Source organism: Trachemys scripta, chromosome 18 (genome assembly GCF_013100865.1).
Source record: "Trachemys scripta elegans isolate TJP31775 chromosome 18, CAS_Tse_1.0, whole genome shotgun sequence".
Lineage (NCBI taxonomy): Eukaryota > Metazoa > Chordata > Testudines > Emydidae > Trachemys > Trachemys scripta.
The window spans coordinates 11,033,342-11,052,288 of NC_048315.1; the positions used below are offsets into that span (position 1 = coordinate 11,033,342).

At 43.3% G+C, this 18,947-nt stretch overlaps 1 protein-coding gene across 1 annotated transcript in view; it reads left to right on the forward strand.

Annotated features, from left to right (window-relative positions):
* The window catches only part of WSCD1 (WSC domain containing 1), a 55,950-nt gene that overhangs the window by 24,444 nt on the left and 12,559 nt on the right, over positions 1-18,947 (forward strand). The window contains exons 4-5 of the mRNA XM_034752520.1: positions 2,102-2,286; positions 12,789-12,910. Coding sequence (XP_034608411.1) covers positions 2,102-2,286; positions 12,789-12,910 — 307 coding nt within the window. The remainder of the gene's footprint in view (positions 1-2,101; positions 2,287-12,788; positions 12,911-18,947) is intronic.

Here is an 18,947-nt window from a genome sequence, read left to right on the forward strand (position 1 = left end):
CTGAAGAAGTGAGGTTTTTACCCACGAAAGCTTAAGCCCAAATAAATCTGTTAGTCTTTAAGGTGCACCAGACTCCTTGTTGTTATCATCCCAGTAGTACCCTTATGTGCTACCCATTGTTCAGGGCAATGCCTAAAGTCACTGTGTAACCACGAGAGACTTGCTCTTGGGATATGCTAATTCCTCTAGCTTAGTGCTTCAGGTTAGCAGGGCCTAGCAGAGCCCCCTTATAAAAACTGGTGAGACACTTTATGATTCAGGACAGCTTGGAGTATTGGAAGGGTTGATCTTGCTCAGGATTTAACTTGGTGCACAGGGGAATTATACTCCAGAGCAGATGCTTATATTGGACTCAGGACACACGGAAAGGAATGATTATTATCCCCATTTTACAACTGGAGAATTGAGGCACAGGGAGATTAAATGATTTGCCTGAAGTCCTAGAGACAATGTGTAGAAGCGTTGGGAAGTGAACCCAGATCCCTGAGTCCCAGTCCAGTGCCTCAATCACAAAACCATCCTTCTTCAAAGCGTATTCAGTATTAATTGTTAGTAACAATGATTGTGATTACAAGTATTAAATGACATTAGGTTACATTAAGACTGGAGGGAAGCTGAAGAGGCAGATACAATAAATAATACTGAAAATAATAATACAGCTTTGCTTGAACAGCAATAGGGAATTAGCCATTAACTCTTACCCCACCAAAAAGAAACCTAAGTGGGAATCTCTTTACAAGCAGTTTATTGATTCTTGTTTGAAATATATTTAAGAATAATGAGCCAGACCCCCAGCTGATGTTAATCAGCATAGCTCCAGATCTCACCCAGTGTTCTAACAGCTGTGTGTGTGTCTCTGTCTGTCTTGGTGTGGGCAAGAAACTCAGAGAGAGAGAGAGAGAGAGAGAGAGAGAGAGACTTCACCTTAAGAGACAAAGGCTTTCTACTTATATGTCATCATTTTGTGCTGCCAGTTAAACTACATCCATGCAAATGTTAACTTCCATATACCAAGCCATGTGTTAAATTTTTTAACAGACACCTCCATAATCAAAGCGGATTGCCCTTTCATACTTATTTTTGTGGTTTCTTATTTTATATAGCAACTGTTCACTGAAGCACACTTTTATACCTTGAAAGAGAAAAGGAAGCCTTTAATCTAAAATTGAAGTAATAGCCAGTTCTTTATTTTGACCATTTGAAAGTTTCTTAACTGGATCAAAAGTGGCTCCTTTTAAAGGCCAGTCAAGATAGCTTCAGAAATGGACTTTTCTTCTGTGCTGCTCTAAGTGGTCAAATACTTTACAAAAGGAGCTGAAATATTTTGCTTGGACCAGGACCCATCTCCCCTTGAGCTGCGATGTCGTCACATCTGACATTCTAAACAGGCTCAGGCCTGAGCAGTGCTTGGATGAGAAACCTCCAACAAACGCTCATGTTTCAAGAAATGGTGCTGTGATTCCATAGGAGACACTACTGAACCAATACCCAGCATAGTCTTCAGGGCACTGTGCTGTTGGGGTGTCATTTGGATAAGACATGAAAATGAAGTCCTGGAAAAATATCACTATTAATACACCTCTACCCCGATATAACACTGTCCTCGGGAGCCAAAAAATCTTACTGCGTTATAGGTGAAACCGCGTTATATCGAACTTGCTTTGATCCGCCGGAGTGCGCAGCCCCGCCCCCCCAGAGCTCTGCTTTACCGCGTTATATCCGAATTCGTGTTATATTGGGTTGCGTTGTATCGGGGTAGAGGTGTATTTCCTTAGCACTTCTTTCAAAAGCCGGGGTATTAAAACTGAGTGCACTCGGCAAACTGCCATGGGGATCTTTATATTCCACCTAACAAAATTCCCTGTTTGCTTTCAACTGGACATGTTATTCTGCACTTCTTGCCTACCACTGTTGTGCCGTATTGTTATTCACGTTTTTAACAGTTGCTGCCTTGCTCCCCAGAGTTGGCTGCATTTCTTGTGGTGGTGGGGGGCATTGTGTATAGTTTGTGTATAGAAGTTTCCCAAGTTTGCCAACTGTACAGAGAAACTTTGGAATGAAAGGGTCTAGCTGTATTCAAAGTATTGTTTTCTTCCCACAGGGCTTATACCTACGCTGGCTTAGAGTATGGTGCAGAATGTTACTGTGGGAACAAGCTCCCAGTAACTACTGCAAAGCAAGAAGAGTGCAACAATGAATGTAAAGGAGAGAAAGGTTCCATCTGTGGTGGGGTGAACAGGCTGTCTGTCTACAGGGTGGAGGAGCTGCGGGCAGGGGCCAAACGACGTAAGTAATGTAAAGCTATTTGATGAGTATTTTCTCCCAACAGGGACAGGGCATTCAGCATTCCTGAGTAAGGTTCATCCCGCAAACAGGGAGCATCAGACATCAGTGGGGGAAAAAAATACCATTCCACCCTCCCATCCTGCTCCAGAGAATCCTTCACTGGGGTTTTAAACATGGAAAGTGACAGCTGACATTTGAAAGATGCGTGGAAGGGCATGAGCCCATATCTCCAATGTTACTTAGGCAACTAATTCCCATTGATTTCAGTAAGAGTGAGGTGCCTAAGACTTTGAGAAGCTGGGCCATGATGTCCACTTATGGCAGGGGCAAGTATACAGCTCAGCTCGGATGGTCGTTCAACTGGTTATTTAGGAGGAGTGTGAAACATCTGACTCAGTTGCATCAGAGTTGCTACATAAAGAGTTTGAGTAACCATGGGAACCAGTAAAATATAGAGCATTACGACTGTCACCTCAACGAGAGTTCATCTGCAAAAAAAATCTGTCTTGCATTCATTATCACAGGGCAAAATGCAAGTGTATTAGAAATTTGGGAAACCTATTTCTTCTGCCATTCGCTTAAGAGAATGCATGTACAGTACCATTCTCGCCCCAAACTTTCTCTTAAACAAAATCAATACGTTTTCAGTGGTAGAGGAATATGCCTCTGTCTCTTCTAGATGAGAGCTGGTAATGATCTGACACAAAGATTTGCTAATTCGCCTAATAGCTGGGGTTTGTGGGGAGTTTTGCCTAATTTTGAGTTTTGCCAATTCTTGTTTGCCATTCAATTAGGACTTATCATGGGAGATAAAATAGATAAACCTTCAGACCAACACAAACCACATAAATGTCTAAGCAGCTGAGCAGACTTTACTTTTACAAACCTTCTGATTTCTTCACGTTGCTATTTGCTGAGAACAAAACAACAAAGACCTAAGGTTGCATCAGCATATATGGTGAAAGAAGAGTCAAGATTTGTACAATAATGCACACTGCTACACATTAATTATAGATCACAGGTACACAGACCTAAATTGCTAATGTCAGGCTGACAGGCACATTGGCAAGTTTCCCAGGATTTGCATCACTGTTTAATTCTGAAGGTAGGGTGTGTGTGTGTGTGTGTGTGTGCGCGTGTGTTTAAGAGACAGATTGTAATGCCTTTGCTCACCTTGACTAAGATTTTTCTCTTTGAATGGTCCCATTGAAATCAGCAAGACTACTGGCCAAGTAAGATACTAATGAAGGTAAATAAGGATAGCAGAATATAGTCCTGGAAGCTATGTAGAATGAAGTGATCTATGGAATATAATCCACAAAGCAGATACAGTGCATGCTATTGCTGCTTCTGCCTGCTTGCCCACTATTTTGCCTCTAACCTGGCCCAAAGGGTCAGTGGTAGAGCAGGTCCAAATTTTTCCAGTGGAACAGTTTTCTCATCAGATAATGCTGGTTTGAGAGAATCAAAACACAGGAATGTGTCTATTGTATCTAAACTTTCCATGGGAACCAGGCAGGCAGGCCAGCCTCCTTAGTTTCTCACCAGCCTGCAAATCAGCCCACGAGGTGGTGGACAGCTGCAATGCCGAGGTTCTCAGGCTCCCTAGCAGCCAACCCAATGGATTTTCTGGATTCCTAGCCTCCGTGGGCCACCTGACTCCCTAGAAGCCCAGCTGATGGGCTCCCTGAGCTCCAAAGGTAGGTCTCCACTGCACACTAAGCCGGGGTCTGTGAGACCTGAGCTTGTGGACGTGTGCTTGAGCATCCACACCATAGTGTAAACTTGGGTTTAAAATTACTGGACCTGGGTCTTACAGCCATGTTTATGTGTCCATGATTCGGGTGTGCTGCTTGAGCTGCGTCCACACTGCAAAATGACTGGGGCTTGGGCTCTGATCCTCCTCCCTAGCAGGATCCTAGGACCTGGGTCTTCAGTGCTTGCTGACCCAAGTCAGACTGATTTGTGTGTGGACGGAAGGGGGATTTGGGGTCAAAGCTGAGTCAGAGCCTGGGCTAAGTGCGCAGTGTAGACGTACCCCAAGGCTCTCTAGGTTGCCCGGCTCCAAGCAGCACAGCTGGCTCCCAGGGCGCCAGTTTGCCAGCCTGGAAGTTTTCAAATATTCCATTTTGGTTCATACCACTGAAAATTTCACATTTCCGACATTTCGTTCTGATTCCGAATGAAAAAGAATTATGCAAATGTGAATTTGTCCACTGGGTGGAAGTTAATCATTATCAAGAGAAATATTTGCACCAACACTGTCAAACTAAGGTACCTAAACTTAGTTGCTTAAAACTCTAAGGAAAATAATAAACTAGTTACTGATTAATTGCGAGACTGATCCATCCACCGTTGACAAAGGCAGCAGGAAAGTTGGTCTGTTCCTTCTTTCAGTAAAAAAAATACATTACTAGAATCCACTTCTTTTCAATGTTGACTTTTCTTTCTGATGGCCAGCTGGGGATCACTTCAGTGGGATATTTATCAGCATTTATAAGTAGTCAGTGCCAGTGAAATTCACTTATTTGCAGAGGTCTATGCATCCCTTAAGGCCTCGGAATAAGGCTAGTGTGATTTAAGGGATACATAGCCAATCTGCTGGCCCTATGCACTTAGATGAATATTATATAGTATGAGCAATATCATATGCCCCTTATGCTGGAGGAATTCCTATCTGTGAAGTTAGAACCACGTCCTGGCCTCTCTGTGCCATTTAGAAAGGAGAGTCCCTGTCCTGCAGTGTAGCTGCATTCCATGAAGTGATCCTGGCACCTGTCTTGGTGAGGGTGTTTGGTGCAAATGGAGGCATTAGCATGATGCTCTGGGTGCTCAGAGAACAGAACGTAGAGCCTAAGCTGGGATGCTGGAAGGCATGGGCCAGGGCTCTGAAGCGGCACTGAACAGTCTCTCTCGGATGCTTGACTGGCTGGTTCTTGCTCACATGCTCAGGGTCTAATTGATCGCCACTTCAATAGATCCCTTCATTCTACAGAGCTTCCAGGGCTCTATTCTGCTATCCTTATTTACCTTGATTAGTATCTTACTTGCCCAGTAGTCTTGCTGACTTCAGTGGGTCTGTTCAAAGAGTAAGGTATTACTCAAGGTGTGCAAGGAATCTGGCGGGGGGGCGGGGTCACGAAGGAATTTCCCCCAGGTCATATTGGCAGCGATCTTGGGGGAAGTTTGCCTTCCTCTGCAGTAGGGGTGTGGGTCACCTGCCAGGATTTTCCGGGTGTATCTCACTTAATCATTTTCCTGTCAAATACTGATGCAGCTCAGTCCCTCCTATTCTCTGCCTGCGGTACCTAATAGTTTAGTCTTCTTCTGGCTGTAATGTTCTGGTCTCATTTTGGTTGCTGGGATTAGTGTGCGAGGTGGTGCTGGTGGCCTGCAATATGCGGGAGATCATGATCTAGTGGTCCCTTCTGGCCTTAAACTCTATGACTCTAAGTTAAGCTGGGTCTCAGAATTCATCAATGAGTCAAAAGAATGAGCACAAACAAGTGAGGCTCTCTGTGGTTTGGGATCACCACTCTTCTTCCCACTCATTTTGTTTGGGGGAAGGCCTTCGGAACAATAGGGGAGTGTGAATGCCTTTTGCACGGGTCTTATATAAAAACAGAGTACATATCAGGCCGGGGGTGGGGGGGGGAGGCTTGAAGGGGCTTCCACCCATCCCTTGTGCTCCTTTGCAAGGCCTCCTAGGATCAGGTAGTGCAACAACTGCCATCTTGACTGAGTCAGGACCCTCCAGAGCAAAAATCAGCAGTCTCTACAGCTTTAAAGCTCTATACCTTGAGCTGAGAGCTGTAACAGACTCACATCTTCTGTAGATTGGGCACAGTGGGGGATGCATAACACACACACGGAACCAGTGGTAAACAATAGCCCCGGCTGGAGGAACGTACCTTGGCCCTGTTACCAGCGTGTAGCTACAGTTAAACACAACAGAGCCCATCATTTACATAGGGGCAGAATTTGGCCATCTATTTATAGATTTCTCCCTTGCAAATCAGGAAGACTAAGACAGAACAATGCAATATGCTTAAATTATTATCTGTTGGCTGTGTACTGCTGCTCTCCGGTCCCTTGAGAATGTAGGTGTAGGCTGCTGGAGCTCTGGTCCAGATCAGATTTGATAGGATTCTCTGTATGTTCATAAAACTTTTGTTTCATCAATCAAATATTAATGTGGGAAGCAATGAGTCTTTCAAGAGCATCATGGGCAGCAGGGAAACGTATGCTTTTTTCTGGTGCTGTGCTGTTTGTAACAGTCTGCTCCTAGGGAGAGCTCTTTCTCCCGCAGCTTGTTATTTTGCTTGCACATTTCTTGAGTGGCCCCACAGATAGGACAAGGCCTTTCTGCAATGTAACTGGTGCTATATCCTCTGTTAAAGTTACAGGTCATCTTTAAGGGTATCACTGGTTAGAGGAACAAAGAACTATGGCAGAGGACCACACAGCTCAGAGTGGGGGTTGCTGAGATGCTTTCTTGGGATGTCCAGAAATGTGAGTCACCCTGTTTCCCCTCTGCCGCAGCATAAAAGGGAGCTGGTGCTAGACTGTGTGGCAGCTCCCTACCAGCCCAGTCGGTTAGCCGGCCAAGCAAACTCCTTAGGACTCCACCAGTCCTAACTTTGACTCGCAGGTTAACCCTTGGTGTACTTCAGCTTCCCATTGCTCCAGAAGCATCTCCCTGCAGCATCCAGCCCGTCACTGATCACAGAAATGATCAAGTCCACTGCCTCCAAAGAGACAGAATATACACACCAGCTTGCTGGCTCAGCTAAGGAGGCACATCTCACTTGAATGTAACAACACTGAGATGAATTTATCATAAAATAAGAATATGTTTAGTAACAGATTTAAGTGATAATAGAAACAGAAAATGGTTACAAATAAAACAAAAGTACAGTCAGACTTCCCCATGACTAAAACTTAACTCAACAGGCTACAATCCTTGACTCAGATAAGTTTCTTCCTACAGCAACCTTTCAATGTCACTACCCCACAGGACTGGGTACCCACCATTCATGCAATGCAGTGAGTACTGACCTTTCTGTTCCCTCAGTAATGGATAACAAAAGGGTTCTTTCCCCTTCTTATTATTGTACTGTGTACCTTTGAGATGTATTCTTTTGATGCATATCTCCAGATAAAGTTATTCTCCCTTGCTGTTCGTGCTAGTAAGAACATAAGAACACATGACACCGGTTTTTAAAAAAGGCTCCAGAGGCGATCCTGGCAATTACAGGCCGGTAAGCCTAACTTCAGTACCAGGCAAATTGGTTCAAACTATAGCAAAGACCAGAATTATCAGCTACCTAGATTAACATGCTTTGTTGGGGAAGAGTCAGCACAGCTGTTGTAAAGGGAAATCATACCTCAACAATCTATTGGAATAATTTGAGGGTGTCAAACATGTGGGCAAGGGCAGTCCAGGTGATATAGTGTATTTGGACTTGAAAAAAGCCTTTGACAAGTCTCTCACCAAAGGCTCTTATACAAAGTAAGCTGTCGTGAGAAGAGAGAAGGTCCTCTCATGGATCAGTAACTGGTTAAATGATTGGAAACAAAGGATAGGGAGGGCAAAGGCAGAGCAGGAGCCCCATCACAAACACTATGCCACCAGAAGATCCCTTGCCCTGAGGTGATCCTCCTATGGTTGGCTTTGTTGGCGTTAGACCTATAATCCATCAATGATGTAGTGGAAGGTCGTCGTACCACAATCCAGAATCGAGGCCAAAGTCTTTCCACCAAAAATGATCAAATGTCCTAATTCAGGCCTTCTCTATTAATACCGGCAGGTTTTAGCCTACATATACCATGGTAAGGTCTGACAGCACTACTATTTATAGGAAGAACAGGAGTACTTGTGGCACCTAACGAATTTATTTGAGCATAAGCTTTCGTGGGCTACAGCCCACTTCATCGGCTGCATAGAATGGAACATATAAGTTCCATTGTATGCATCCGATGAAGTGGGCTGTAGCCCATGAAAGCTTAGCCCACGAAAGCTTATGCTCAAATAAATTTGTTAGTCTCTAAGGTGCCACAAGTACGCCTGTTCTTTTTGCGGATACAGACTAACACGGCTGCGACTCTGAAACCTACTATTTATAGGGAACTGTACTGTGTAATTGAGCAAAAGTCAGGCCGTAAGCACAAGTAACCTCTATTTTGGGATTTGAAGCAGAGCTCAAATTCACAGAACAGCCCAATCTCCCCTTCCAGCATTTGCGAGGCAATTATCAACCGGAGTCACCCTTCCCCAGACGGGGGTACTTGAATGGAAGGAATTGATACCTCAGCCAGCGTGAATCATCACTGATATAGACCAGCTAAGGATCAGGACCATAATGTATTACACCTCTGATTCAAGGAAACACTTGGAACCAGAGCTCAGCAGATCTTGGTTGTTCTTCACCAGCTGAAGATCTGGCCCCAAACAGATTTGAACAGAGCGGAGAGAAAGAGCAAGTGAGAGAATGCAGTTTTGACAACCTCATTCCCCTTCACTGCCACTCCTTCCAGCTATGGTGTCACCAAAGGTTGGGGACCTGTTGGGGGATGGAAGTTAGTGCAGGACTGGGGAAGTGTTCTTGGTTAGGGGTTCTGTTTGGGGCCATGCAAAAAGAGCTAGAATATCAAAGGGATCTACTGGAGATAAAGGAGAGGATTGGTGGGGGGGGAATGGAAGAGACCGATGGGATGGGGGCGGGGGAGCTTCTGGTTGTTTCAAATGGTGGAAAGGAAGAGTAGGATAGGAAGAAGGAAAAGGGAAGAGTGAGAAGAGACATCAAAATGTGTGGTACAAATCAGATAAGTTTTGTCCTTATCTAAACTAGTAAGCCTTAATAGCTTTGCCCAGTTCTAGCCTTATAACATATAGGCACATAGGATGGCTGTTCTTTATAATCAGCTGGTGTGATGCACATTGGCATGTTCTCATAGGGGGACAGCTGATTGAAAGCTCTGGGGGCAACCACCATGTCATCTCATTTGTACAGTGCTTAGCACAATGAGGCCTCTGCATGCCTTTCTAATACACCTTGTAAATAATTATACTGCTGCAGTAGATGGAACAATAGTTCATCTTGAGCTAGTACTTTGAATTGGACTTTCTTTTCTTTTGGGTGGAGGAGGGAAATCAGTATGGAATTCCAGCAGTTCCTGTCTTTACCTCTGTCATTCTCTTATCTCGGTCTTTCTTTCTCTGATGTTCTCCCTATATCTTTGCCATCTCCCTCCTACCCTCCCCCCCCCTTCCACCCCACATTTATCTACGTATGATTCTCAGCAGTGCCATGCTATACAGGACTGAAAGCGGGCAATGTGACAGTGATGGTGTGTTCAGATCACATGATAAGATCATCATCCTCTGACCCTATCTAACCAAGCACAGCACATCAAAAGCCATGGCACACAGACGCAGCTTCCTTACTGGAATAAAATAAATTACTTCTAGGAAACATTAGTCCCAACCCCTCTCAGATAGCACAACTGTAAATTGTCAAAGCTATGCAGCAGGGTTACATGGCCCAGTTCATTATGAATTGCTTGGAAAATATTCACTTTTGTCTTGGGACAAATGGGGTACTTATGATATTGAAGTGAAGACCTGGCCTGGATGGGGGAAGATGCATGTGTATGTATAGAGAGATCTAGCAAGGGATATGGACTTGATTTGTCTTTAAATGCAGCAAAGAGAACACATGTTGCTGGTGGGGAATTAAAGACACTCACACACATAAATGCTGAACCTGCAGCTCTTCTCTTGCTGGTGTAGATCAGCAGTAACGTCACTGAACTATAATATTAGACCCTGCACAAGTGTGCGTGAGATCAAAATCTACCATAAGGGTGCACTCCTCTGTGCAGGAGCCAGACTGTCTCAGGGGCTGACTCAAGGCTGTGGAACGAACTCCCACAGAAATGGAGGACCATCACAAATCTCTGCACCTTCCACCCCAAGGGCAGAGTGTATTTCTTCAACCCAACTTCTCGCGTATAAACACAGAAGTGTGGACATTTAAAAATAAACCCTAAAGCTCCACTGCACATGCAGTTCTCCTGGGGCGAGGATGAGAGAGAGAATGAACCACCCGACAGATCTTGCTCATGTAACTTAGTGCTCTACAGTGTTCTGAAAACCTATGAAGAATAGAATGGATCAGACCCTTTGCCTCCTGTAATCTTATCATGCTAGTGTGTATCCTGCTCCTGACTGTTTTACTCCTTGTTTTCTTATTCCTGTTGACTATATCTTGGAATCCACTTTTTTGGGGGCACACTGAACATATTTTGTTCCCTCCTGAAATAAAAACAAAGAAACAAAAAGATACTTTTTGCCTGGGAATTTCATAGCTGGCCAGTACCATCTGAACATGCCATTTTCCCATTCATTTCTAACAGTAGTTAGGCATCCAAATCCTGTAGGTCACTTTGAAAGTCTCAGCATTAAAAAAATAATCATTCAGTTCTGCAAACGGAGTGGTTACCATTGCAAGGTCAGCATTTGGCACCAGATACTGTAGAGTGGTATCTGGGCTCGCATAGTATTTTCTCATATTTAAAATAGGGAGATGGCTGAGTGGTACACGATTCTTTTAAATGGTGATCACTATATGCAGATCATCAAGCTGTTGAGATGCCAACACAACAGTTTAGCTTATCAAAAAGAAGATCAAGAGGTGACTTGATTATGGTGTAAAGCTACCATGGAGAAATAAACTCCTGGTGAGATAATACTGGGTACTAAGGGGCTGTTTAATCTAATGGAGAAAGACATATCAAGAACAAAAGGCTGGAAGTTAAAGCCAGACAAATTCACATTGGAAATAAGGAACACATTTTAAACAGTTAAAGTGATTATCCCTTGAAGTGATAGATTCAAATCAAGACTGAATGCTTATGGAAGAGATGCTTTTGTCAGACAAGTTATTGGGCTCAATACAGGGTAATTGGGTGAAATTCTTTGGCCTGTGCAATACAGGAGGTCAGATTAGATGGTTGAATGATCCCTTCTGGCCTTAAAAATCTATGATTTTATGAACAAAAGATTTTGTGAGAGTGAGATGATACCGGCACTCTGGTCTCTGCAGATCCCCACTGAGAAACAAACACATCACCTTAAAAATCACATCTCAGTGATTGCATCTCTGATTTCTTCCTCCCACTGAGAAAGGTAAAATATTAGGGTCCAGATTCTATTTGCATATACTCCTTTGTCACTGAGGAGCAACTCCATGGAAATCTGTGGATTTACTCTAAATTCACACTGCGTAACTGAAATTGAAATCTAGGCCATGTTGCCAGACAGTCATATGCATGTAATCTCATCAAGGCCCCAAACTACATCTCCTATTAGTTCAGTCCAATATTAACTATATTTGCCCATTTACCATGGGTTTTTGTTTTTTTGGTAGACATACTATTGTCTAGTTGATAGATCACTGGACTAGGACTCAGCAGACCTGCGTGCTATTCCCAGGTCTCTCACTTGAGCTTGGGCAAGTTGTTTCATTTCCATGTGCCTCAGTTTTCCCATCAGTAAAATGGGAAGAATAATATTTGCCTCCTTTGTAAAGTGCTTTGAGATCTAGGGTTAAACGTGATGTAAAAAGTAGATACTGTTGTTATGCGACTGGGTTAGTAAAATATTATTACTTTCTGTATCATCTTTCACCTTCTCAAAGAGTAGGAAAGCCAATTGCATGACTAGGCTAGTATATTTCCAGGACAACTTTGCAAAGGGACATTTATCCTTGTATGGTAAGTGGGACAGAACACTACACTGTAAGTACTAGCAAGACTCAGATCTCAGTTACTCATCTGTAAATCTGGAGTAACTTTGCTGACCTCTTTAGTTACTGAGCATTTACACTGGTGCAATGGAGATCAGAATCTGGCCCTCAGGATTTCAGCAAAGAGCTTGCATTCTCCCTGAATGACTTGTAAAAGCTGAGTTTAGATTTTGAAGGCTGCAGTGAGCTCGTCTGATCTGAAAAGAATGCAAGTGAATGGGGGGCGGGGGTGACATCTTCATAACTGAACAGATGTGCAGAAAGGTGGGTCCCTAAAGGGACTTCTGAATTCATTTAAATTCCGTTTCTTTTCTGGTGCAGATCATGGGAAGCTTTTTAGATTTTTATCAGGGCTTTTAAGCCTTTCAAGGGGAAAATATCTTCAAAAGAAAACTGGGGCTTGCAAACAATAGCAATGCCCTCCACCAGCGGAATTTAATTTAAATTCTTCTCTGCAGCCCTTCTTTCAATAGTTAGTACAGGGCTAAAGGGGTGTGTTCCTTTCAGTATAGCAGGACTTGCAATGCATTTTCCTAGTGTCTCTCTCTATTTCTCTTATTTCTAAAGTACTCTGAAAATACATATATATGGAGAATTGTTTTAAAGATTCAAAATGAATATTGTCTTTTGTGATAGTGACAGGCTACTACGGATGCTGTTTTCTCAAGAGAAACCTATTTCATATCCCCGCAGGGAGGAATGTTATCTATCGAGGATGTTTTAGAGCTCCAGAAAATTTAACAGTCACCTTTCCAGCCTCTTTGATACAGTCCAATTTGACAGTGGAGATGTGCTCTGAATTTTGCTCCAAGAAAGTAAGAACAGTTCTCATTTCACTTTTCTCTCTCTCTCTGTGTGAGTGTTAATTTATGCAGTAAATAGAGATGCTTAGTGTCTTTGGAGCTGTGGATTCAAAAATTAGTTTCCAAAGGACAGATTTCTTCAAAAGAACCTCACCGTGGCATATCCGGTCTAATTATTATTGCTTATGTGGGGGAGAAATCAGAATTCTGCCATTAAAGATGATGTACAGGGAAACCAATCCTAAGTGACCATCCAGTGGGCCAGCAGAAAATAAAGTGACATATCATATTGACTAACAAGTACAAACCTGAAATTGATGCTAAATAAGGCAAAACTTCCCTTAGAGATTCAAATTCAGCACCTTGCCTATACAATCACACATCTGATTGCAATGTAGACATACCCTAAGGGGGTTGTACTGCCCCTATAATGGCATCGTTAAAGTGATTCCACTTGTGTGTTTAGATAAACCCTGAGTGGAGAATTCTGACTTAGTAACATCTTACACCCACTTTGCACTGGTGCAAATGACCACACAGTGGCTAATAAAGTTCTGCTACTTATTTATTGGCCTGTAGACTGACATAGGGGTCATAAGAATGTAAGAGTGGCCCTATTGGGTCAGACCAAGGGTCCATCTAGCCCAGTATCCTGTCTTCCAACAGTGGCCAGTGCCAGGTGCCCCAGAGGGAACGAACACAACAGGTAATCATCAAGTGATCCATCCCCTGTCGCCCATTCCCAGCTTCTGGCAAACAGAGGCTAGGGACACCACCCCTGTCCATCCTGGCTAATAGCCATTGATGGACCTATCCTCCATTAATTTATCTAGTTCTTTTTTGAACCCTGTTACGGTCTTGGCCTTGGCATACATTCTCAATCAGCTGGGTTTACATCTGCATAACTCACTCCGTTGACTTGAGTAAAGATGAACTGGTGTAATGGAGTGGGGCATTTGGCCCAGGCATTTTCTATTGAGAGGCAGTCCATCCCCCCCATCCAAGTTGGGTTGTATCTTTGTGCAGAGGAAGAATCGTTTTGTGGTCAGATTTAGCCTAAAACCAGATGACATGGAGTAAACCAAACATTCAATTAATTTGTCTTCTAGTAACACAAAGTGATTAAAACTATGAAGGCATGAAAAACAAAATCTTCATAATCACTAGGTAGAGTAATTTTAGCAGCTTTTATCCCTTGATGGGGAGTGGGAAGTCTTTTCCCAGCCAACATATCCTTTATGCCACCTCCTCAGTTCAATGTGTTTTGAGAAAATGCCACTGAAGCGTTGTTCTGTGTTAATTAATTACCATAGTACGTGTGCGAGCATATGTAATACCAATATAGGGAGTGTGTGGGAATAAGGGGTAGAGCAAAGCACTGAATTGAAGGACTCCTGGGTTCTATTCCCAACTTTGCCCTTTTGTACACAGGGACATGCAGGGAAATCAATCTGAACTACCTAAAAGTGTGAATTTTAAATGAATTAGTTAAACCACATTAAATCTCTGTGCGGACACTCTTATTCAGAATTAAAGTGGCCTTTATTCAGTTTAGAAGTGAATTAAACTAAACCGAATTAAGACCACTTTAATTGGGAATAAAAATGTCCACATGGGTTTAATAGGGTTTAACTAATCCACTTGTGAGGTGTAATTATTGCTTGTCAATTTCTGAGATGATTGTATGGAAAACCCTGAAGAAGAAAGGTTATCATAAACATGCACTCAAACACTAATGCCTACATTTTCATAAATGACTGGTGATTTTGGGTGCTTCTGTTTTTGGGACACCTTAAAGGGGCTTGGTTTTCAGAAAAGCTAATTCATGAGTACTTGGTTAAGATAAGGCCCTTAGGCATCAGATCCAGCTCTCACTGAAGAATATGGGAGGCTTTCTGTTGACTTCATTGGGAATTGGAACTTGTCTTAACTCAGTAAGATAATAGGAAATGGGCCAGATTTTCATCTGTGTAAATCATCGTAGCTCCATTCGCTTTATTTATATTCCAGTAGCTCCTAGAGAACCCATTCAGGGTCACGGCCCCATTGTGCTATATGTTTGTATAGTGTATAAGAATTGTTCCCTGCCCAAAGACCTTGCAAGGTAAAATAAGCAGAGATTTTATTTCAGAGGGACAGCTAATTTAAAGGTATTTTCCTTTTTACTCTTAGAACAGGCCAGTTGATAGAAATTTGCTAAATGATGTTTGACTTGGTTGCAAAATGAACAGGCTTATTTTCAAACAAACCTCAGATCAGCAGTAGCACTTGAGGGATTCACTTTTTTCGATGACGCGCACTGCCTTTCTTTGCACATGTTAGTGCTTCTCTGTGCTTTTTGGGTAGTCGCAACTGTGTTCCCCTGTCTCAAGGAAAGCTGCATCAAAGGTTTAGCCGTGATCAGAGTTGAACTAATTATATATGCTCTTGATCTCTTGGTAATTCATTAATTGAATGGGTTTATAATAAAAAAGAGTTTTAGAGGCTAGGGTTAGGATGCGTTTATGTAAGTGGTGAAGAAAATGCTGTAAGGAAGGCAAACAAAAATAATTAGAGCTCTGTTAACTAGAAAACGAATGTTTAAGGGCATGGGCGTTGATATTAATGGGACTCTGGTGCAAGTAAGCTACTCATATGAGCAGTAAGGGCTTGCAGGCCCTGATCCTGCAAATGTTTACACAAGTAGGAGCTTAATATAAGCTGCTAGATTCTGCCATTTTGGGGCATGTCAGGTAGTAACTTTCTCCTGGCTCCACTGAATTCAATGGCAAAACTCCCAGTGATATCAATGGAGCCAGGATTTCACCCCATGAGCCCCAAGAAGTCCCATTTGTTTCAGTAGGATTGTGGGTACAGTAAGGCTGGATCCAGCAGAGCACTTAAGCACATGCTTAACTTTAAGCATGTGGGTGGGCCCACTGACTGCAGTGGATCTACACTGCCAGAGAACTGGAGTAAAGCAGTAGAGAATTGGGCCCTTTGAACTTCAGTGGGACTGTTCACGTGCTTAAGTTTAGGCACGTGCTTAAATCCTTTGCTGGATCAGGGGCTGTGTCACTACGGAAGGTGAGATTGACAGAATGGGGATGGATTGTAGTTGTTGATTAAACAGTAAAAGGAAGTCGCGGCTGAATACATTATTTTGCAATCATTCCATTTTCTGCATAAGCTATGCACAAAATCTGAATAATCAGGGGGCTGAAGATAAAGAGTTGCAGCCCTTTGCACTCGTGCGTTTCCCAGAACGGTTGTGGGGCTCTCAACGAGTGCAGTACATTTGCTGAAAATTGTTCACTGATGAAGCCAGCTTCCTGTTTTTTCCCTTCCCCAACACACCTTGAAGCCAAAAAGGAAGATTTTATATATTAATTTTTATGGAAATAAGCTCTTAGAAATTCCCTCCAGGATTGAAAATTGCTCTGCATTTTCAGAATCACATCATATTGCTGAAACCTTAATGTTGTAAATAAAGTAACATTATTATCTGAAATTCTCCAATCATTTTGAAAATGTACAGAGATTTGACAGTTTAATATACTTGATGAAACAAAACAGTTCAGGCAGTTGAAGCGGAGATCTTCCTTTGATTTAAAAATTGCCAACCTATTAAAGTCAATGGCATTGAAGGAATGGGGAAGGAACGCTTATTAACTTGGGTTCTCTTTGGGGCTGGCAAATGTGCAAGAAACTTTAGTGAAAAATGCACTCTCTGTGCTGAAATTGGCGACCAAGCCATGTTTTCTGGCTGAGCAAGGCAGCTGACATTTAATGTTGTTGGGGGAGCATTTCCTGAAATGTGGTAATTGATTGGCTTGACAGTTTTTTCCACTCGTTCACGGGCCTCATTGGGGCTGACACACCAGCCCACAGTATGAAGTAGGGGTGAGAGAGTAAAACCCCGTTTGTGGTTTACTTGGGAAGAACCTTCACAGGGAGCCAAATTCTACACTCAAAATGGGCATCTGTGTTAACTTCAAAACCGATGTTAGAATGCATGAGCATCTGCATTCCAGCCAGTGGGAAAGCACTGGTTACCCCATCCTCACGCATAGTGAGGCAACCACAGAGAAATGTTGGGGCTACCAGGAGTGCACTGCACTGGGGGATATCCCCACAATAATAAAAAGATGAGGGGCACATGTCCATCCTTTTCCCCAAGGGTGGCATCCATGCTCACACAGCACAGACTGTTTCTGTTAGGAGCACAAATAATAGGCATGGAGGCTTATATGTTGGTGCTGTATCTGGGTCAAGTTGAGTATGTGCATAAAGAGAGATCATTACTCAGTGAACCTCTGGCACTGCTCCAGATAGCCCCTTTGCTTGGAAACCTTTAGAAAGATTTCTCCCTGAGGATCTAGGGTTTCAGCCCCCCCACCCCCCCCGCACACACACACACTTTCCCCTTGTTGGATATGAATTCTCTGATACATTTTTACACACAGTATACTAGTAGAATTTGGCCCATTCACTAGACACATCTAGGGGAGGTACCAGGTATATTTAGCCACAGGATGTAGGATTCGTTCCAAGTTCTACCACTTGTTTGCTGTGGCCAAAGCTCCACTGACAGTAGAGAACCCTGCGAAAGGGCACTGAGATACAGATATAGAAAGAGCAACAAGAAATAGCTCCTCAAGTCAGTAGAGTCTGACCAGCATGATGCTTATGTAAGCAAGAGGAGAACCGGGCTTTTCGTGTCTTGCATTAGTTTGAAACACTGAGCCTAGTTCACCACCACACTGTATCTTACACACCAGATGAGAGTGGCAGTCATTTCCACATTGGTGGAAATGACTGCAAAGGGGACAGAGGATAGCAAATCAGGCCCATTTGCTTAGCTTTGCTTACACTTTTGCAAGCTTTCCATAGGTGCCAACTTGCTAAGAAAATGATGCAATTTTATTCTAAACCAAATTAGGAGAGGAAATTTATGATTGTACCTATGCTGAAAAGCTGCAGCTCTGTTTGCAAACAGAAATGGGACCATTATGCCCTTGGACTGAATCTGCAAATACTTTTTGACAATCTCATATCTCACTCAGTAAGCAAACGTTGGTAGTGTGGGCACAAATGGGGCACACGTCATATTTGACTCCTTATCAGAGGCTAGGCACTGGGGAAGAGCAAGAGATAAGCCACTCAGCAGTTTTGTCACACGCTTCCATAGATGAGAATCGAGATGATTTTTAAAAGGCATTTGCTAAAAGTGTACAGATAGTGGCAGCTCAGCAAGCCATTCAAACCCTCTGTATGCTTGAACAACCCTTTGAACGCCTATTAAATGCTTGGTCATGGACATTTAGCTTTCCTGCTGCTTGCACATGCAAATACACCCACACTTCATGCAAACATTTATGGGGATCCTGTCTTTAAAAGTTCCACACCGTCGCTCTTCTATGGTAAAAAAGGAAAAAACTCAGATTTAGCCATTTTGATTCTATATGCCCTTGTTCAGCAAAGCACTTCAGCACATCCTTCACTTTAACCACATAAGTGATCACATCCTTATTAAGAAAAGAACTTAAGCACATGTTTAACTTAAAGCCCCAGCTTTGACTTCAACATGTGCTTAGATGCATATGATACACATATAGCAAGTCTAATGCACCAGCTTTATACCAGTGTAAATTCATTGAAGTCAGCGTTTTACTCCTGATTTACATTAGTGCCGAAGGAGAATCTGGCCCACCAGATTCTTCATCTCTTCCAGAATCCTTTGCACAGTATTTACTTTGGGAAAGAGGAGCTGGCTTCTTCTTCAGATCTGAAAATCTAGCGCTAGTCCTGGTCCTACTGCCCTTGCTCCTTGACCTCACCATTGCATAGGGTTACCATACGTCCGGATTTTCCCGGACATGTCCGGCTTTTGGGGGCTCAAATCCCCGTCCGGGGGGAAATCCCCAAAAGCCGGGCATGTCCGGGAAAATCGGGAGGGAGGGCTGGGCCGGGGTCGCGGTGCCGGGCGCGCGGTGCCGGGCCGGAGTCCAGGGGCGCAGTGCCGGGCCGGGAGCCGGGCCGGGGCCGCGGGGTCGGGCCGCCGGGGGGG